Raw genomic sequence first — 22,583 nt, forward strand, 5'->3', positions numbered from 1 at the left:
CAGCAGTTGCTTTACTTGGCGACGGACTGCAGATGTAAAAATAATAAAAGCACGTTTCTGTTAGACATTCCCAAAGAAGGGGGCGGAGAAAAAAAAAGCAAAACCAATTAAGTCTTATCCTCGGGACTGTTCTGGGCGAGGAATGCACCGATTTTGCAAACAAAGCCAGAAAAAGCAGAAGATAAAGAGATGCCAGGACGGTGCCTTGTATGACTCCCAGCTGACAGAAAACTGAAACAGACAACAGACATATTCACTGTCTCTTTGAAACACTGCACAAGAAAGATGTGTGGAACGTCCCCCTTCTGTGTAAACCTTCACACAACGACAGTAACTCAATCATCTCATTTTCATTTAAATATCGAGGATAAGTACCTGCACATTTGAATAGTGTTCAAATGTCAGTGAGTTTTTCAGAATTTGCATTTTCCCACCAGAAGAAAAATAAAATGTCAGGAAGGAAAAGCCTCTACACTGACCAAGTTTAACCCGTGCCAGTACAAAAACATGAAAATGAATGGAGCACTGAACTGAAATCATATGGATCTGGAAACCTGTATCAAATTCATTTAGACTGAATATTAATTATAATGATTAATATGATCAAATACTGGAATAAACTGTAGTTCAGAGTCGGCAACTCTGAACCACAAGAGGGAGCTTGTTTGTTTTCCACCACAGTCACGATTTCTGCTCGAATAATCCACGATTCAGCAGCAACAAAAGCTCCAGCTAAGGAGCTAAAGTTATGACAGAAATGGTAGCACTGATAAAGTTTAATTTAAAAAAGTGTTTCCTCATGTAAAAGTTTGATAAACACTTTTTTAGATAAAGCGAGCTATAAACAAAATATACGATATTGCATGTTGGAGGTCTTCATTTGACTTTGAAAACTAAAACAATGGTAATAAAATAATGATAATAATAAAGACCAGTGGTGAAAAGTGCAGTATTTATCATAAGCTTAAATAAGAAGTGAAGAACAGTGACATGGGCTGAGAGACTCATGAGATTAACCCGACCACATATTAATATCTCATTTAATCCACCTAAGCTTTTTATGTGCAGGCACATGAATAAAAGCCAATCAACTCCTAAGACTGTTAAAAATAGTGGACAACATGCGACTGTAAGTATTTACAGTGCTGACTGAGTGGCGTTCATAGAGGCTTAGCATAATGAATACGACTTTAGCAGTGTCGCTCAGATCACAGTCGCCCGTTTCTATGAGACTTGACTTCAACGGACGCAGTCAAAATTAACGTGAGCACAGTGCAGAACTAACAGGCATGTGTCCTTTATAAATCTAAGTCATTATTATTATTATTATGTATCTGATTTATTTATTCCTACAGTGATCGGTCAAAAAGATCCATCATATGATCATTACTGAGATTGTTAGTTAAATGCTTTTCAAGACGGGGCAGACAAAGACATATAATCCCTAAAACAGCAGATTACGTATGTCCATGACATTATTTCTTTATGTTTTTTTTTTATTAATAGATTACTTTTGCGTCATAAATACATTTATATTGTGAACTATTAATCAGTCCACATGAAAACAAACACTTTTATTTTTAAATGATGTGAAATATCATTATTTCAATGACTAGACACTCGGGTCATTTGAGTGTGAGAGCCCTGATTTGACAGTTCATAAAGAAATGATACCGAGTGCTGTCTAGAGCTGCAACTAACAATTATTTTCATCATCAATTAATCTGTTGATTATTTTCATGATTAATCAAGTAACTGTTCGGTCCATAAAATGTCAGAAAACGTTAAATAATGTTGATCAGTGTCCGTCAAACCTGGAAATGATGACGTTCCCGAACGTCTTGTTTTGTTCACAAACCAAAAAGATTCAGTTTTTAATGATTTCTTTGTTCTATAATAATATTGAAATACTGAATAATACTGAAACAATCAGAAATCTAGTTTTAATCATGAAAAAAGCTTCTAACTGATTAATCGATTATCAAAACAGTTGACATTAATTTAGTAATCGTTTAATAACCGATTAATCGAGTAATTGTTTCAGCTCTAGTGCTAAAACGTGAGGATCGCCAACTTGATGACCACGTAAAGCTGCTTTACACCCCAGTTTTGCCATTCACACATTCACCCATTCATTGATTTATTCACACAGTGCATCTGTGCACTGTTTGCCATCACACATTCACACGCTGCCTGCACAGGCATCAGGGTTAGGTGTCCAAAGACACATTGACATGTAGACAAGCACAGCCGGGAATTGAACCCACAACCAAGTCATTAAATCTGGTAGTGGATGTCAATTAAAGTCATTTACACTTATTTTATGCATATATGTTATTTTACTTTCTTTGTAATATTTATATTTTTCTTATGTATATTTATACTTTTCTTTTTTTCAAAAGCATCTCTTTTCTACTTTATGCTGGTGTTTTTGAGTGGACAGCAAAGTAAGACTTTCATTGTACAGGGAAACGTGTTTTCTTTACTGTGCATATGACAAGAAACACTTTGAAATTGAAATTTGAAATTGAAATTGAAATTTCCACTGGTGAAAGACCTGTTTAACCTCTGGATTAAATACATTTAACTGGATACAAACAGACAGGACCGTTTGACTGCAGCTGAACACAGTAGATGCTCCTCCCATGATTCACGGACTATTCACGTGCAGACAGAGTGATGTTGGTGTCTCGTTCAAAACTCCTGTGCTTTCAGATCGACGCGGAGAAGCCGCTCAGACACAAGGCGGAAGGAAATATGAAGCTGCGCGTGTCACAGAGGAGTCACACCCCCTTTCCCTGGCTGACCATGCGCCGCTCACTCTGACACAGCGACACACACTCCGACACACTTCAAACGAGTTGGGCACGAGAACGCAGACAAACAGAAGAGCAGCGACAAACTGGCTTTTACGCATTTGTTGGTTTTTTTACGCACCGGTTTCTGAATGTGACGCAGTGATAGTCAGCGACCACAACAACAGCAGCAGCAGCAGCAGCAACAACACGGTAGGTTGATTGGTTTCATTATTTTCGTATACTTTTCATTTTGGGATGGAAAATTATTATTTTTTAAATGAAATAATGAATTTTCCGCGTCAGGGACGAGGAAAACGAGGCTCAGTGGCTGCAGTTACGCAGCACATGACACACACAAAGAAAAATATTAATCTCCGATATAAATAGCCTATGAACCAAAAATAATATTAATATTATAATATAAAGCTCTTGTATATGTCTGACTAATATAAAATAACACATGTTGGTCAATAAAACTAAATATATGACTTTTATTATCATATTTTGTGACGTCATGTTCATTTATCATCGTCATAGATGAGTTGTTTTATTTATTTTGCAAGCTGCCTCATGTGTGTACAACGCACACACTGGAAGTCACCTGGTAAATGACAGGCATTTAGACCAGGGCTGCAACTATTTATTACAAAATGAATGGCCAAGTATTTGCATCATTGACGAATCCGTTTGAACACGTTTTGTCACAGTTCAGCTTCTGAAATGTGAATATTTTTGCAGTTTCTTTGCCCCTCAGTACCAACAAAACAACAAACACTTGTTTATATTGAGCTTAATAATGAAATCATCACATGTGAGGATGTTGGCATTTTGAGGTTTGAGAAAAACACCAATAGATGTGTTGTCATTATTTGGAAAACAACAACAAGGACTTGATTGTGGTAATAATATCAAGAAGGTGTATCGATTGGTTATTATTTAATGGATCTTTGGACCACCATCGTATTTGAGAGAGATCTCGTGGAAGTGAGTTATTTCATTTACAGTAGGAACTGTTGTTTTTAGTGGTCAGCCCAACGACAGAATGACTGTTGTGATTGCAGGTTACACTCAAACGTCCCCACCTACAGTAAACAGCTGCAATCTGGAAACTGGAATGGTCCTGTAGACTTTCCTGTAAATGCTCATCTAGCTGGTGTTTGTGGTGTAACATGACACCCGCGCACTCTCTGCTCCAGTGATGCAAAGAATAAAAGTTTGAAAACATTAGCATGCAGTTTCCTGCTGGGCTACCGGATCCGGGTGGAGGTCAATCCTCTTTAACAAACACCAGGTGCATAAAAGGTACACACTGAAGGAAAAGGTGTTCCCTCTTATGTAGACTGGCACTGCTCGGTCAGACCAAAGTGCACCTGCTGTCTTGAAAACACAAGGGAACGATACGTGTTGTTTCGGTGCAGAAGGTTTGTCATTTTAAGTCACTCGGCTGTTGTTGTTTATAAGCAAGTCTGATCTTCAAATTCAAAACCTAGTAACCCAGTCTATATGTACGTTTAACTCATTTGGACTAAACTGGTTAAACAAAGGCTAATTCAATGAATAAATAAATAGATTCTACTTCGATGTTTTCCTTATCTGTACAATTAATTGCATGTTGCCTCCACGTCGCAGTGAATCCACATGACTTTTCTCACTTTACACATCAGATTCATTGTATTGGTTTCACCTTTTCCTTTTTTGGCCTTAAAACTGAACAGACGAGTAAAATGAACCATCCGTTAGTGGAGATGATGCTTATCTTTTAATATCTAGGTGTTGAATGTCCACATATATGCACATGAAAGTAGAAAATGACTTGTGAAAGTGAAGGGAGGCACCGTGTTTTCACAGTGCATCAGTACAGACACTGCAGACTTTCTTTGTGACTATTTAGTGATCAATTCACTTTGCATGTGTCACAAACTGTTGGTGGTGCTCACATGTGTCCATCTTCCCTGAAAGGGAACATTAGGAACATGAAATGTGTGCAGGCTTATTGGTGCCATGTGGGCACTGCATCCACAGCAGAAATGAAAGCATTCTGGTTGTACAACATGCCACTCATGACTACCACAACAGAGATGCCAACTGTGCGTCCAGACCATGCAAACACAGCTAAACATCAGCTTCACTTGTATAACATCGCTATTTAGTGTGAGCTCCCGCCAGAACAAAAACACACAGCTTTAACCGCCGACTTCTCTCGTATGCGAGCGAGTTCCACAAACAGGGTGATGACAGACAGCTGAGAAGCTGAGCGTGTCAGTGTGAGGATGCCTCGGTGACACCCCTGCTGTAAGCCATTTTGCGGGCAAAGGTGGCCTCGTGTACGGACCAGACACCACGCAGCGGGTGTTTTTAGCTGCTACTCACAGCGGTGATGGATATGCAAAAAGAATTTCATGGTAAAAAGATATGATCAATGCACAGTATAATGCAGAGACACATCAGAAAGTGATGTGAGCTGGACTGCAGTACATGTGGACTGTTCCTTGGGTTGTTTGGCCAAGAACTCACATCATTATTATTATTATTATTATTATTACAACAATAATAATAGAATTTTCTCCCAATATGGCAGCCTACCACACTCGACTTTAATCCCCTCTCATTCTGCAACACCCTCATGTACCCAAACTACATGAGACCAGAATTAGTTAGACACGTGCATGGAGAGACATTGCAGTTGGATTTAAATCATTTATCATTATATGAATTTGTATGTATGTTTCTCAACAATACAGGTAGTAAAAGGATGTTTTGGTTAAGAGCAGTGACTCCCAAAGCCTGGGATGGGACCCACAAATGGGTCGTGGGAGATTTTTTTTTGTGGTCCCCAAACACAATTGCTAAATTCCCCCCCATATTTTAGTAATTTATGTGCATATGTTTTAAATAACATGACGTTTTTAATTCATTTACCAAACACCACTTGGAAAGGATTCATTTACAAGTGATATTGAGGTGCAACAATGTGGCCATAAATGAGTCACTATGTTATGCACAAACTTGCTCTTGTCACAAGTTAAAGAAAATATATTTATGAAGGGATTATGTTTTAGGTTTTTTGTCTTTTATTTAATAAAACCACATCGTTGGAGTGGAAATAATGCACAGACTATTCACTGTCTGGCTCTTCTCATGTCAGCAGCAAACCCAAAGCAGAAAAACTTAAATTGCACACTTAAGTATTTATTCATCCACTTATTGCAGCCATATTATAGTAATTTGCTCACGTGCGGTGTTGTAGACGAATCTCAAGTACATTATTTGGGTCTGAGTCATCAAGGTTGAATCTTGTGCTCCGCTCTGGCACAGATAATAATCACTGACAGGCAAGGATACAACTGTCATCATTTCATAAGGAATTTTGGGCCACAACTGCCAAACAAACGCACTCGTAAGCACACACACACTTACCGAACCTTGCAGGAAATTGAATAATGTTACAGTATTTGCATAACAAGCAATAGTTTCGGCCAAATTGTATGTATTTAAAAAGAAAATCTTCTTTGTCAATGAAAAAGTCAGAGCCTTCACCTCCATTTTGTCTAATTTCAAATGTCAATGTCAATTCTCGAGTCCAAGTTTAAGTCATCAGTGCTCTAGGTCAAGTCCAGAGTCCTCACTTTAGGCTGAAGTCCTGGTCCTGGACTTGTGTACTTAAACACTGCTCCTTGGTAACTGTTCGGACCTGTGAAGAAGAACTGGTGCCTTAAATGTTACCTCGGAGGTGAGGTTTGCAAAAAGAGCTTCAGCTGATGTGTGCAAATGTCTCATTGTTGTCTCCTCTCTCCAGCACCTAGTGCTGTAAAGTATTATTATTACATTTTTACGTGCGTGCATCTTTCTATACCATGGAAAAACATCACAAAAACAGATTAGCCCGCAGCCAGTAAATACGATATAGACCTGCCTCAGTTACTGGGATAATGTTAGTGTTAAACTTGACGCCACAGTCAATGCCAAGCCGAACTGTGTTCTCATCTGTCATTGTAGGTGAAAGGCAGAGAATAATGTTACATGAAATCTCAGCACAAGGTCAACTGTGTGTCTCACAGTAACAGAGGTTCCCGCAGGACAAACAAGTCTATATTCAGCCCATAACCGAATGAGGCGGGTCGTTTGGAACAAGTTATTTCTGTTTCATTAAATGACCAGCGGAGGAAGCTGTGAGGTTTATCTTGTGCGAGCAAGTGTTGTCAGTGGGCGTCACTATCCATTAACCGCGCCGGCGTGCGAAGTGTCTCGCTGCATTTCAATAATGTAAATGAAATATCGTGCCAGTGACAGTTGCTGTGGTTTTTCTGAAATAGCGAGCGGGGCGTCTGCAGGGGCGTATATAGATAACAAATGTGATTCCAGCTGCCACCGCGGCATCCCGGTCTTAAGGATGAGCAGCATGATTGAATGGGGTTGTCGTGTGCTTTGAGCCATGTATCAGGTTGCCCGGGTCCTTGTTGATCAGAGCTACTTTTGCTCTTACATGAAATACACAGCTGATGAGGATTGTACAGCTGTCGCTGCTTAGTCCAGGGAGGAGGGGGGAGGAGGGGAGGATGTAAATGGTGCATGTAACTGTGCACGTGAGACCCTCTATCAATTCAATTCAGCCATATCGCTATTGATATGCTTTCATATTCCTACGACACTTTCAATCTTGTCACGTCAACACATTATCTAAATTCTTTACACTCGTCATTTTCCAAAGACGAGGGCGGGTCCTACAGATGGTTTGCAGGTGATTTTTATTCAGCGCTGTCAGTATATTTGCAGAATTGTTTCCAGATCTTAAACTAAAGCGAGCTGTATGTAAGAAATGTATTTGCATTAAGTCAGAAAATGTCTATGGTATGTCATCAGAGGTAGAGGAAACATGTTAGCTCCTGGTTTCACTGATAACAATGGTACACATAGTTTACACAAAGCCTCTCTGTCTCTTATAGCATGTTTGGCTCAGTAACTAACCAAAATAACTGGCCCCAATCGTTCAGTTCTCCCCTTGGGATACCAGAGGAATGGTAGGGTATGGGCGGAGCTAGACCCACGACCGTCAGCTGATTGGGTGACTCCCTTGCGACTGTTGTTTCCTCAATGGCGGCAGTCTATTCTCATCCAAAGCTGTTGAAACAGCCATAAACAGAGAACGTTGTCTGTTGTGTCGCGTTCAATGTCGTGTGTTTGTCAGAGCTCCGGCACAACTTCACGCCACTTATCTCTCGGCCATGGAAGTAAAGGTACTGTTCTCAGTTGAAACACGAGCCCGACCGAGGGCTTTACTGTTCCAAACGGTGCCGTAATGTACCGAACCGAACTGTACCATGATAGAAACACGGCTTTACACTGTGCTTCAAGCAGTGGCGAGAGAAAGTCAGCTAGGGCATTTATAAAAGGGGGAGGAGTCTTGGACAACAAGTGTGGACTAAGAAAGTGTTTGACCAGAGAGGCAGTAGATTTGCCAATTTTTATCACATGTATAATTTCAATACTGCACTGAATTGTAAAGATTTGCGCCTGGCTCAACAAACACGTTGGGTGTACGTGCATGTGGCTCCTCATAGATCCATCACAGCTTACGCAGGATTAGTTCATCAAACTACCTGCCAACCTCAGGTCTCGAGGAAAGAGGGGACGGGAGATGGCGAGTGACAGACCTCATCACTGGACATGATAGCCACTTCCAAGAGGTTGTAGTTTTCTAGCGAGGGCTATCTAGTAATGACGCCAAACAACTTTTGCTTGAGGAACTCCATGGAGCTAATCGCTTAAAATGGAATAAACAGAATAATCGAAAGACAGCTCGTCTTCGGGGGCCTTCTTGTTGAAGCCTGCCTCTAATGCAACGGGGGAAAACCTATTTGTGATTGGTCCCCTTATTTTTTTCTGTAGTTGGCCAAAACAGTGGCCTTTCCCGACGGATCTGCAGAGGGAAACCAAATTGTGTGCAGAATCGGCCGGATTCACCCAGGCTAGAGGGGAGACAGTGCTCTCCAATAGTTTTAGTATGGATTGCAGTACCCGTTTTAAACTCTACTTGCAATAATGGCACTGTACTGTTTTTTTTTTTGCTTTTCCATTAGAGATAGTACCTGGTGCTTTGTTGCTACCTGCTCTGCAGAGATTCCAAGTGAGCTGAGCCGATATTAAAATGTGACGCCAACAGACTGCCGGTCCATCAACCGTCAATGCAGATGTTCCTGTGTTTGGTGGCGTTTGTGTCACAGCCATACAATGTAGTAATGGAAAATGACGTGCCTGATACACAAACCGAGTCGAGTAGTGCTTCAACTGTATAATAGAAAAGTACCATTAGCCTCTTGTTTGCCATAATTTGTTAAAACTATAGGTTCCCAATATTAAAACAATGGGAAACACTGCTTTACATCTACTGTCAGACTTAACTTATGGATAGTTTTCCTTACTTAAGTAATTCAATAACAAGTTCACCTACAGTGATAAAGCTGCCTGAAGTTATGGTGTAAACTAGGAAGGATGTGCTGTGCGGTTGTGTGTGACTGCACCACAATAAGATGTGGTGGAATGGTATTAATGATCACAACGTTATTACAGCCCAAGTATGAGTCAGACGTTGATGCTGGCGCTTGTTTCTCAGGTTTAGGTCGTGTGTTACAGGGGAAACATCAGCTGAAGAGCCCTTCAAGTGCATGTCTGTCTGAATTCATGTGTGTTGGTAACTGTGTGTGCACTGCATTCTAGTAGCAGGACATCAAACGAGTGTGTTTGAGAAACTGAAAATGTCAGTGATTACGCCGCGGACCACACACTGTGGAGGAGCAACAGCTGCAGCTGGTTATCAATCGAGGTTTCAGAGCGGAGCTATTGAAACCGATTCTGCTGTACGGTCCCGTTTAATTTTCCTACCGAGGTCAGGAGGCCAAGGCATCCATGTATTCACACGTACTGTACATGGCTAAATTTAGTCTGTGTGTTAAACGCTCATAAATCAACCAATTTCAGCCAAATGAAAATGTGTTGGCCTTTAAAACGTTCATACAGCTTCAAAGCAATAGACGTGCTCTCGATAAGCTGCTTAAAGTTGAAAGTTGTAGTTGTCCTTGTGAAAATGGAGAGGTTTTTGATAAAGAGGGGGCACATGTGAATGCCCTACTTCAAATGTGCACAGTAAGCTGTACTGACGGGTATGCTGAGGCTGGACCTTCAGGAAATGATCCTCTGAAAGCCAAAGACAACAAGGACTGAGGGGAGTGGGAAGTTCACAGAGCACGAGGAGGTGGTGCTGGGGTGACACGGATCCATTTCAATCCTCTCCAAAATAGTAGCTGGGGGATATACACTGAGACGTCCAAGTGATCGCACGCACCATTTGTGAAATCCCTCTCGTGTGTAGCCGTCAATTTCCTCTTTCCACTGTCCCGGAAGATGACTCTGATAATAATAATAATAATAATAATAATGAAAGATCATTTATGTTTGATCTGTGGCATTCACCGAATTCAGAGGATCATGAGCCACAGAGAACTCTGTGTAGGTCCTGAAAGAACAGGAAATCAATAAAAAATAACAGGCGCGCACAAGTGAAGTCCCCGGGGGAGTGAAAAAGACATCTTTCGATGCTACACAAATATGGTGGTCTGCGTTTACTGAGCACACAGTTAAAAGTCATCATATCTCTGGGCAACAGATGCTCAACCACAGGCAAATGTGATGAGGTGAAGCAGCAACTGTTGTAATTTACTACTTTCCCTTTGGTATGATCAGTGCTGGCCAAGTCTTACTTATTACATTTTATGACTTCAACAAGTAACTAAATTACTTTCTTTATTATTTAGGATCAAAAGTAATACGTTACGTTACTTGTTGTATTACTATTAGGGCTATTGATGTTAATGTGATCAGCGGTCATGAATTGTGTGCAGTTTCTCGTCGGAGCTGCTCGCTCAGCTGTTTTAAAGACAGCTGATCATCATGTAGCATGTGCACCACAAAAAAAAAAAACTGGAACAAAAAGCAACAGGAAAAAGACCGGGGATTAATAACTTAGTGAGAGGAATCATTCTTCTCTAAATCACTCAGACTGTTTACATACATCAACACTGTAGCCTGGTTCATTGAAGTAGACACTGTGTTTTCTCAGGCTTATTGCACTTGCTTTGATTTAAAATCAATCAATCTAAAAGTCAAGTTTGTAAAGTAGTTTCCCTTGCGTTTAATCGATTCCCGATCACGAAGCTGACGTGTTGATATAGAACTTGATGTTGAACTTGCTTTGTTTTGCTGTGGCTGGAAATCAGCGCAGTCAACGGATGACAACTTTTAAAAAATAATAAATGATACACAGAGTTGTTTAACAACATTGTGTCTGCACTACAGTGCACTAACAATATTTTAATTAGGAATAACGTATTAAATAAATATTATATACATTAAACAGGGTGTCAGATTAGGATTAAGGATCAAATGCAGTGCTAACCGGAGTCCAGCATAAGAATAGTAAACACAAAAGCTGTTGTATTTTCATGGTTTATTTTCCCTCTGCTGTTGAGGAGAACCATATTTGTTGGATCTTACTGATTGTGTTGGTATTTATTAGTTGCCCCAACAGTTGAGTAGTCGGACGACTGACGCGAGACTCCCCTTTATGCAAATGATGAGTGTCTAAATAAAACAGGTTGTGTTTGGATGCCCTACACTATGACACACTGCTGCCTCCCTTTTTCACAGCTGCTCTGTCTTCACGGACTGTTTTTGAAGTCTATCTGCGACGGTTAATCTGTGCTGGATATTCGATTTCATGGATTTCTTGGACTCTGGGCTTTTGATTAGTTCATTTTTGTTGGCGAGGCTAAATGCTCCTTCAGCTGTTCATGCAGATGATTAACACTCCGTGTTTTAAAAAAGGTGACAGGCATTTTTGTTTTTGTCAGATTTGCCTTCTAACATTTTCCAAATCCTAACTTGGACGTACAACTCTTTTTTTTGTGTGTGTGACAGTTTGAGGTAGACTGGCTGCAGTGATGTCCAGATCCACAAAATCTGCCTCTAGGTCCCGGAGCCGCTCTAGATCCCGGTCAAGATCCCGCTCCACCTCCCGCTCCAGAAGTCGCTCCAGGTCTCGTTCCAGGAAGCGCCGTTACAGGTAAGAGTCCGTTTTACGATCCGCTTCCTCGTGTTCTTTGTGGTTTACGAGCAGCTTTGTTTTCTTTGGCTGTTCCTTATTAAAAGGTTTGATATTTCAGTCTCGAGTCTTACCTGATACTTGAGATACTAGATATGGTGAAAACACTGATCCGCCTAATTCTCAGAAGTAATGGTGACCCATAAAAGTTGGCAGTCATGAACAAAAGAGAAACTGGGAGCAGGTGCAGCAGAAAAGGATGATTCAAACACTAATTCCATACATTTAATTTGTCTTAAATGTTGATGCTAATTTATTTTTGATGTTAGTTTCTCGTCTGCAATAATTCTGTTCATTTCCTGTCAGACCTGGTCCTGTCCTGGATTTTGTGAAGAGTTTTGAATGAACAAAGCTGGTGCAGCATTTTAAATGGATTTGGGTCCGACCCAAAGTCTGGAGTCAGCTCCTGGGTCCAGAGGAAATTGTTGTTTGAGAAAGATTTCAGCTGTCGCTTAGTGAACAAAACTGGAGTGTGTGCGAATGTCGTTAAATATAGTTTAAATTGCACTGCATGGGAAAATATTTGCATGTCCTTTAAAGTCAGTAGCACACTGAAGTATTTTATCAAGCAAATCAAAGCAGCATTTGGTGTTTGTTGCTTTGCTGATGGAAAAACAAGCCCCGGTTGTAGGGTGATCCTCTGGCTCCGAAGCCTCTGCTGTTTCTGGCAGATTGACTGTGGCATGGCAGTGAAACTGGCAGGGCAGCTCATTTCCTGGCAACGCTGCAGCTCGTATTAAAATTAGGATAAAGAAGAGACATGGAAAGAATCTAATAAACTTCTCTTCCTGAAACCACCTTGCACATGTGTAGATGGGTTTGTGGAATCGCAAAAGCATGAAAGCACAAATTTGCATTGCGTTTTTTTGTACAACTGCTGACTAATAAACAGCCAAGAAACGCAACACAGACAGAAAGTATTCATTCCCTTAGTACAACTCCTTGGTAAAACATGTCTAATAATGAAAAACAGAAGCATTTTCTACCTCTCACTGTGTTCTTCATACCTTACTTTTTACACAGTAATTAAAAAGGGAGCAATGCGTGTTGCCACAGTGACTTAGCACATGATTAGTAAAAGAAACTTTAGTGTATCTTGCTTGCGTATGACGTTAAGATCACTTAAATAAAAGCATCTAATGAATTTAAAGCTCTAAAGCGTTTAGTGAACTGCATGAACAGCTCTGGTAACTGGCAATCATAGAGTCAAAGCAATTCAAGTAGATTTTTTTTTTTTTTCCCTCCCCGTCATATGGTCCATGTGACTCCCCCACTTTACCAGAGCTGGTCAGAGGAGATGCAGTGTCTGTGGCTCGCACTGTGAGTATGCAGTGCTGCTCAGTGCGCTGCCTTCTTTAAACATTCTGTATTCCAATGAAAAAACACACTGGGTGAGTTGTGGTGCTTTATCAGCCTTTTATGCATGGCTTTAAAATGTGTCTGGGCATTTCAGTGTGGCGTTGCTTTGCTCTCCCAGTTCAGCTTATAATTCTGTAGTTTACTGAAAGTTTTGCATGTAAAAGTGTACATTCTCCACTTTTTCTACTCGATTTCTACACAGATTCTAATCAATAACGGACTACTATTAGTTTTATTTGACAGTTGTAGAAAGGTTGAAGAGGACGAGAGATGTATTGTTGTTATGGTGTCAACCGTGTAAATTCAGAGGGCAGACAAAAGATGTGGATATTGTTTTAAACATGTAGTAAAACTCAAAAGACAGAAGTCAAAATCGCCGATCTGACATAAAGAACGCGCTGTACTGCATGGAGGTTACTCTGAGGAGTACGTACGTTAAAAGGTTGTTGCATGAATACGTCTCAAGGCACATTCATTATCATCAGAAGCTCGACAGAGACACCATGTGGACAAGCCTGGAGCTGCAGCCTTCCTCAGTCACACTGACATCTGTGCTTTTTCCCCTTTGTGGGCTCCCATCAGCACGGAGGCCCACATGTTTAATGCTAACATCCAAGTCAGACTGATGTATGGCTGCCGCTGGATATAGCTGCACTTCCGTCTATTGTGAATTTTTGTGGTTTCAGATGTTTGTACCACACTGTGTGTACAAATGCTGCATTCAGACTCACTTTTCCCCCAGTTGTTATGTTGACTGTGATATTAAAGCGTACAACAAATGAATTTTATTAGAATTTAGCCAACACACTGGACCCCTTTGGCAGCTGAAAACAATTGTGATTTTAAACATTGCTCAGAAAGTTTGATCCAACTTGCTTTACTTCATCCTTAGTGATTAAGTCAAGAGACCATGTGACCATGTTTTGGTTCATAAAGGTCTGACTTTCGTTGCTACTTGCTTGTGTCCTCACATTCTGATGTCACGACAAGGGAATCACAGGTTCACAGTAGAGGAGATCTGGGTCCATCACATTTAAAGGCTTCATTTACTGTGAGTGAACCTGTCAGTGTTGGAGTGTTAAAACAAATTCAACCATGACCTGGTCACAGTCAATGTGTTTAAATGTATGCAAAGACAATATTTATACAAAGTAAAAAGAGCTATTGGCAGTGTATTAATAAAATACATCAGCAGGGATAATAGAAGGCAGAGATTTCCATGTTTGGGCCCAAAAACCATTACAATTGTCATCTTTTTAGAGGAATGAATAATGTGCCTTCTTCTTTTTACAGCTCTAGGTCTCGGTCACGGTCAAGATCACATTCTCCATCTTATAACCGGGAGAAGAAATACCCGAGAGGTTACCAGAACAACCGGGAGTTCCGAGGCTACCACCGCGGCTTCCGGAGGCCATACAACTTCAGGGGCCGAGGGAGGGGCTTCTTTCCACGCGGACGCTACCAGCGTGGCGGTGGTGGGGGCTACAACAACAACAACAACAACTTCCGTCCCAACTGGAAGAATTACAAGCAGTACCCACAAAAGCAACAACAACAGCAGCAGCAGCAGCAGCAGCAGCAAAACAATTCGCGCAGGCAATCATACAACAACCTCCAAAAACGCTCAGGAAGTCCCCCCGGTGGTCCCTCGCACCACTCGGACAGATCCTCCTCACCGTTATCCAGGCAATCTCGTCATTCTTCTTCATCCTCGCACTCGTCCTCTCCCAAATGCAGGCCAGCCGTGTTTGTGGCTAATCAGAAGTCCAAAGACGTGAAAGATGACACCTCGGCCTTAAAGGACGCACAGAAGGAAGGAGGGAGCGATGGGGAGCAAGCGGATCTCGATGCCAACGGAGACGCCAAAGACAGCACAGGCAACGGGAAAAGTGAGGGCAAGTGGCAGAGTCTGGAAAACTGCAGCAGCAGTCCAAAGAGACCCAGTTCTGCTCTTACTGTTGGTCAGAGCAGCCAAACTACAAACCAGTCTGGTCCCTCCCCTAAACACACAAACGACACCAACAATGGTGCCCCCTCATGGAAGGCGATATGTAGTTCACCCTCCCACAAAAAAGTCTCCCATGAAAATCTGAATCCAATGCTTCCCAGCTACGACTTCTTCTCCAGTGAAGAATACCTGGATGGAGATAAAACGGCAATCTCCATCGCCTTCAGAAAGTAAGGCTGATTTTACTTTTCTTCTCTCAAATCAGTTCTGACATAGCCTTCATCAAACTATGCGAGCTTTGTCGACGTTATGAATTACTGTTTGGTTCTTAAATGCTTTCATGTGTGTTTGTAGATCACAAAAACACTTTTATCTTAGCAATTCCTTGGCGTTGCAAGGTTGGGGTGTGGTTGTCATAGATCCGACTGATTTTTATATGAAGATTTTTCCTAAATATTACAAACTGTCAGCCTAAATTGTCTAAATGCCTAAGTTAGATGCAGCTCTTCATCTCTTTGTCATTGTTTAGGTTTCTGGAGGAGCAAAATAAAAAATGCACTAACTCCGAGGCCAATGATGTGGATGTGGAGCAGAGGAAAGTAAATGGCAAAGCATCAGCACTTCACGCTGACTCAATGTCCAAGAAGTACAAAGGGGACATTGACAGAGAAATGTCTCTGAAAAGCTTCTTGAAAACGTCTCCTTTCCTGCATGTTGAAAGCGGAGACGAGGAGGAAATGGTCATCGTGCCTCATTCTAAATCACTTCACAAGGACTGGCACAATGGAGGCGAGTCCTCTAAGCTAAACAGCAAGGTCACTTACTCAGCCAGTGAACTCTTTGAGGAATGCTTCGGCAAATGGAAGAAAGCGACGTATTCTCAGGTCGCGAACAGTGACCTTGACGGCACGGCAGAGGAGACGTATCGCGGCCGAAAGCCGGAGGAATCAGCGGCTCTCGCTGCTGCCCTCGCAAAGAGGGAGTTGGCGGGAAAACTTGAAGGAATGTCCTCGGACATGAGTTGTAAAGCCAGGAAGATGGCACAGTCTCCTCCAACACCACGGAGGAACTCTGACAGAGAGACGTTTATGGTCAGGGGAACGGACTCGTCTCCCGTGTCCTCAAGACAAAAGGAACCAAAAGTTAATGTCAGAATGGACTTTCTTGCAGATGGCTTAATAAGGTGAGCATCTAAAAGTCGTTTGATGTTTCCTCACTGAACTTCTAGAACTTGTAGGCTGATAACTGACTTCAAGGTATATCCTAGTATTAAAACATCACCATAACAAAACCTCAGCATATAAAACATCTAAAATAAAAAATATGAGCTGTGTAGCAATCACTCAAGTTGTGTGGGATGTTGAGTTACACAACCATCAGGTCAGTCACCTGCGTTTTTGATGTTAGGACGGTCAATATCATGCCTCTCTGTACTGCAGTACTTGTTTTCGCTGCTACAGACAAAACAAACATGTCTTTTCTTGGGTCATTTTCAGCTCGTCTGACATTTTAGCCGAGGAGCGACAGTTGTCTCAGGATCTTGTGCAGTCCTCAAAAAAGGATCAGGAGTTCCGCTCCATCTTTCAACACGTTCAGGCTGCTCAGTTCCACAGGAGTCCGTCTGAGCTCTTTGCTCATCACATAGTCACCATCCTGCACCACATCAAAGGTGAGCACCACCCCCCTCCCTTGACATGCTCTCCACAGCATGAATGCTAAGCAAGTGTTTCAATAATGAAGTGAAGCATCTATTTTTCAGAATCACAAGCCATATTGCATTTGTTTTGCCCACTCGTGATAGGCTCAAGTTTACTTTCAAATCGTCACAAATGCATTTTGTTTCTGAAAAAAAAAGCAGCGTTTTGTTTTGAAAGATGTAAAACAGAACATTAGGGGTGGGCAATACGGAAGTAAAATGTTCTGGAAAAATCTGTTGTAAAAATGTTAACGGACACAGTGACTACACAGGTAGGTCTGGTTTTGGTTCATCCATGGAAAAAACTAGAACACTTAATTTAGAAGACAAAATAAATAATAATAATTGTCACTGGCAACGTAATTCACAGTGGTCTCAAATAAATCCACATACAGCCATTCTCTCTGTCTCACAGCTCAGCACTTTCCATCTTCTGGCATGACTCTAAACCAGCGATTCACCATGTACCAACGACGAGCTGCCGAGAAGGAAATGATGAAGCCCAGAAAAAGCCCAGAGATACACAGGTAGAGTCGCCTATTGAGTGACCCTCTCACCTTCAGTGTGCTGTGGCTTCACCTCCTCTTTTAAAAGCTTTCAGGTATTTCTTTCACCTTTCCTACCTGAAAATCTTCGCTTATTTGTTCTCATGCTCGGTGGAGGTCAGTTTTATTTTCTCACCAGTGTTTCTTGTTTTTTTTGTTTTTTTTGCTTTTTTGTTTTGGCTTCGTGGTTCAACGCTGCTTGGAGTTTGTTGTTTTTGGCATCCGTGTTGTACAGTGTCTCTATACGATGTGCGTTTAATTGTCTCGCTTTAACGGTTGTTTCTTTCCCGCAGGATAATTGACGTTTCAACAAGTGCATTTAAGAAACACTCGCAGCTTTTTGAGGCGGTGAAATGCTCAGAGGATGGCACTTACAAGGTGACTCACCATTTTGCAGTATGACGTTTGTTGGAAAACCAAACAACAACACAGTGAGCGAGACAGATGCCTTTTGACTGCGCTCTCCTAAAGCCTGTGGCTTTCCTTGACGGGAGACGCTCAAAGTCTAAGAAATGCAAATAAAAAAGCAAGGCACTTTGACTTTGTTGTTTGATTATGTCACCTTCACATATGGTGAATTGATTGTATTGTGGGCACAAGCCTGACCAAGGCTAAAGAATCAAAAAAGAGTCAGAAATGGAAGCCACTGTGCCAAAGCTGTACAAAGGACTAAACAATTGTCTTCGTAAGTATTCTTTTAAAAAAAATTAGCAACGGAAATTACCTTCAGCAAGTACTATGTGCACTTGAGCTTACATTTACATGCTTCTGTATTTACTATAATGGTTTACCACTTTTAAACAAGTGTAAAAATGCTCCCCTCCCCTCAAAAGAACAGTTACACTTAAAAGTCAAACTAGCATGAAAAATAGTATCTTCATGTTCTTAATCATTCGTTTATTGGTACTATTGGTTTTTCATGTACAGATAAATACCAGCCATTTACATCACAGATTTAGGAGTATATCAAAACTAATGGTATCAGTACAGGATATCCAAGAGATATGATATTGGGCTGCAGTTAAGTATTTAATTAGTTGTTTGGTCCATAAAATGTAAAAAAATATATATATTGTTTGTCAATAAACCAAAGATTTTTCAGTTTTTCAAAACCAAAGACAGTCTTAACCACTTTAACATTAAAAAACACCTAAACCAATTCATTGATGAATGTACCACGCCTGTATGGTAAACAACATGAAAAGACAAGTCACAGTGAGTGGTTCTGAAGTCACAAACAATGACATGTTTGTGAATCAGCTGCTGGATGTGACTGTAAACATGATGAATATGCAAGAACACTAGTTGTTGGACTCTTTAGTTCTTGGAATGTCTCAAAAAGCAAGTGAATGTACAAGTGAAGAGGTTTTCTCCTTTCAAAACAATAACATAACACTGATTTAAAATACAGCCGACTCTGATAATTGCCTATTAAAAAGAAAATTGATTTTCATAAATTAAATTTTAGGTTTGTAATAGCCTGATTGAAGGAACAAAACAAACAAACATATGCTCTGCAAGGAAGATTCAGATTTTTAGGTCCGACTAAAAACATGCAAAACTACAGGTCCATTAATTGAACAGGAACATTCACTTCTCTATGACTTGCTTTTATTCATGCCAGCTGGCTGTTACACAGGTTCGTCTCCATTTCTCCTTGACATGTAATTAATATAGAATAACTTAGGCTTGCAAACCAGCTTGGCTGAGATCAGACTGAAAGCCTCTTCATGCTAATTTAAAGTCTGTCCACTACGTTGTGCTCTGCTTTGCTTTGCTCAGGACGGCGGGGAAAAAATAAAGGGTGACACGATGGACCTCCGTTTGGATATTGAGCGCCGTAAAAAATATTCCACCCATGAAAGTGATCATAAACAGGATCAGGGACGAGAGTCCCCAAATTCTAGCAGAGAGCGATCGATGGAAAAGTTCTCCAAATGCCACAAAAGATCAGAGTATGTACAGTTTCCCTCCATTCTTTCATTAATACTTTTATTTATATATATATATATATATATCTATCCTGGAATATAAACAGATGGTCATGAAAGACTTATTACATATACCATATCTGTTTTTAGAAAAAGCAATAAGAAGCGCTCTCGCTCAAGTTCATCCTCGTCTTCCTCATCAAGAACATCCCAACAAGTAGAAGATTTGACCGCAAACAAGTCTGATGCCAAAGATGAAGGCTTTAATAAGACTCGACTGGGTCAGGGGGGATCACCAGGGCCTGAAAGAGGAAGAACACTTGGAGGATTTGTAAGTTGAACAAAAGCTGTTTGTAACAGTTAGAAGGGTTTATTCATAAATATTACATTTCATACTTAATGGAGATTTAGGATTTGTGTAATTGCTTTCTTAATCTTAAAATAAACTGTCTGTATAGACGTTATGCGAGGGCCTTGCTTTAATGGAGGCCACCATCATCCTCATATTTTTCTGCAGCAGCCTGAATAGCCTTGAGAGTTGTGAAAGAGAGAGATTATCCTTACTGGTATGCATAGGCCTCCATACTACCCTGACATGCTTCAGTCTCACCATTAGGGGTCACTAATTCTTGACTGCAGGTAACTCTGAGTTTGGGCTAATCCAAAATAGTGAAAACAAGGGGGGTGTTCTCTGAAGACACGCTGTTACCTGTGAAGCACGGGTCTCTGAAAACACCCCCATTAGCACGTGGTACTACCTCCTGATGAAATTAACCATAGACTGCATGAAATGAATATGGAAAAAATCCAATATTCTTATGTTGAAGGTTAAAATTGATGTAACCCATTGGTTAATAATAAATGGGTCAGTTTTTCTTTTACCTACTGTTGCTGAATAGTGTTCTCTGTATAAGTAATATTACTTGATCAAGCCTATTCTAACATTCCACACTACAAAATATGTAATTAAAGTATGTATGATTCGTGCTGATATCGTATCGGATCAATATCGGTATCGTATTGGAAGTGAAAAAGTTGTATCGGGCCATCCCTACCCTGGACCTTTAAATAGGCATCACTCTCTCGTAGGAGCTACTACTGTAACATTTGACTTTCGCGGTGTCTTCCGTCAGTGATCTTACGTCCTTTTCTTTTTCTCTAATTACAGCAAGTACGAATCCGTGGAAGGGGCTGGAACAGAGGCAACTGTCAGGGGAACAGTTCACACATTAACCCCGTAAAAATGGCAGAGCACCAAAAAAAAGGTGAAGGATGGGAACCAGAGTACACGCCCAAGAGCAAACAGTACTATTTGGTAGGGTCTCATTCATTCATTCATGCTCAGATTGATCACATCATGTCATTTAGACTCATCTAGCTCAAGCTCGTCCTTGTCTTGACAGTCCTGCATACTTTTCCTTGTTCTCAGCACGACAACAGAGAAGGGGAGGCAGACCATAATAGAGGACGAGGGCGGGGAAGCGTCTCGCACGGAAGGGCACGTTTCATCATCCGCAAAGCCATAGCAGGCTCCGCCACCAATGGCCCCAGGTGGGCCCATGACAAGTTCCAGGCCAATGGGGAACAAGGTGGTTCACAGGAGGCCGAGAGAGCACAGGACCATAACGAGGGGAAAACAGACGGAGACGATCACTGAGCTGTGAAGGAGTCTGCTGAAAATCTTAACTGTCTTTGTGTGTCGCTGCGGGATCTTGCTCAGCAAAATTATCCAACTCAATGGATCAATAAATGTAGAAAAGAGATGGTTTTTTTTGACTCCGCTTTTGCCATTAAAGATTTAATTTCACAATAGGATCATTACTTTACCTGGATACAACCACTTCCTAGAGCTAGACTAAATGTATTTGATGAAAACTCACATTTCTTTATATGAAACAAAAGTTTTGCATTGTAGCTCAAATCGACTTAAGTCATCTGTGACACGGAAGAAATGTTTCCTGAGTAGAATTTGATATAAATGCTGCTTTAGTAATAACTGGCATCGGTAATTGCAAGGAAATCTAAGGATGGGTCCACAATGTATGTGTGAGCAGAATAACACTTGCTGATTAGAGCAGCCACACTGTAGCCATGTGAGACACTCCTCCAGTCACAGCTGTCACAAACACATACACACCTGTACCCATTTCAAAGTAAAAGCACGGTAGAATTTCAGTTTCCTGAACCCGTTGATACCAGGCGTTCAGTTGAGTACAGATGCATCTTCAGTTTAAACAGTCATTTTAAAGTCAAACCTTATATGCTTCCTGTGTGAACAACAGAGGAGTGCAAGATGCTGCAGATGTAGCGTAGCAGCCGTCACACACTGTGGCGGCCCAGCCAAAATGACTTCAATGAACAATGAATGTGGAAAAAGAGCTAGCTTCAATAGCAATAAATACACTGTAGTTCATGCTGACATAAAAGCATCACTGTTTCACCAACTTAGTACGACCCCGATCGGACGGTGGGACCAAACTGCGCGGGTCATTGTTGTCAACCTCTGCAGTCAAACATCCAGCAGGTCTATAAAACCAGCTGCCAGCAATGTATACTTTAATTTTTAGGCAAACCGCATGCACATTGAACATGTTCATGAAACACTGTCTTTACAGTCGTATTGTGTCTAATCGTTGGTACCACATAAGAATGTTGATCTTCATTTTCCCCGCTCCAGAGACAATCATTGTAGTTTTTGTACCTGACTAGAGAGCATTGTGACTCGTGAGTGCGAAGGCGGTTCGTGTTGTCGTTAGTTGTATGTCGTATTGTTGAAAGATTTTGTGATCTGTGTTCTCTTCAACCAGTGATGTTTCGTCAAACATGTAACGTGTGTGCAGAATTGTGCGAGCGTAGATTGAGAATAGGATTGATTGTGTGTAAAACATTTTCTATGCCTAGGATTAATGATTGTTGATTTGTGTTTGGCTCACCGCTGTTGCAGTTTGTGCCTTACTGTGGGTGTTTCGGTCTTATTTGTACAATACAGGCCCACAGGTTGAAATTCATGTTCAGCTGTGTAAAGGTTGCCTGCCTTGGGTTTTTCTTTTTTATAGAGGTGTTGCTTCCATCTTTTTTTTTTTTCTTAGAGACTGTAAATTAAAGATTTATTTGATGCTCACCTTGATGTGTCCATTTTTCTTCTCTAAAGT

At 41.0% G+C, this 22,583-nt stretch overlaps 1 protein-coding gene across 3 annotated transcripts; it reads left to right on the forward strand.

Moving 5' to 3' along the window:
* The first annotated feature begins 2,721 nt into the window (after positions 1 to 2,721).
* thrap3a (thyroid hormone receptor associated protein 3a) lies at positions 2,722 to 22,552 on the forward strand. 3 transcript variants are annotated; one of them, XM_044034837.1, is made up of 11 exons: positions 2,722 to 3,008; positions 11,769 to 11,913; positions 14,605 to 15,489; positions 15,789 to 16,442; positions 16,756 to 16,928; positions 17,371 to 17,482; positions 17,794 to 17,878; positions 19,283 to 19,455; positions 19,582 to 19,762; positions 20,600 to 20,746; positions 20,861 to 22,552. In XM_044034837.1, exons 2-11 carry the CDS (start codon positions 11,792 to 11,794, stop codon positions 21,086 to 21,088), a joined length of 2,760 nt encoding a protein of 919 aa, XP_043890772.1. In that variant the 5' UTR covers positions 2,722 to 3,008; positions 11,769 to 11,791; the 3' UTR covers positions 21,089 to 22,552. The 3 variants fall into 3 exon arrangements, with proteins under 3 accessions (XP_043890772.1, XP_043890773.1, XP_043890774.1); XM_044034838.1 differs by lacking the exon at positions 2,722 to 3,008 and adding an exon at positions 11,466 to 11,675; XM_044034839.1 differs by lacking the exons at positions 2,722 to 3,008; positions 11,769 to 11,913 and adding an exon at positions 13,241 to 13,343.
* Positions 22,553 to 22,583: the final 31 nt, after the last annotated feature.

This window comes from Solea senegalensis, linkage group LG9 (genome assembly GCF_019176455.1).
Source record: "Solea senegalensis isolate Sse05_10M linkage group LG9, IFAPA_SoseM_1, whole genome shotgun sequence".
Lineage (NCBI taxonomy): Eukaryota > Metazoa > Chordata > Actinopteri > Pleuronectiformes > Soleidae > Solea > Solea senegalensis.

Excerpts from the sequence above, each read along its gene's own strand:
- thrap3a (XM_044034837.1), top strand. The coding sequence starts at position 11,792 with ATGTCCAGATCCACAAAATCTGCCTCTAGGTCCCGGAGCCGCTCTAGA. Across the intron at positions 15,490-15,788 it reads ATCTCCATCGCCTTCAGAAA|GTTTCTGGAGGAGCAAAATA; the intron begins GTAAGGCTGATT and ends GTCATTGTTTAG. Across the intron at positions 16,443-16,755 it reads CTTGCAGATGGCTTAATAAG|CTCGTCTGACATTTTAGCCG; the intron begins GTGAGCATCTAA and ends GGTCATTTTCAG.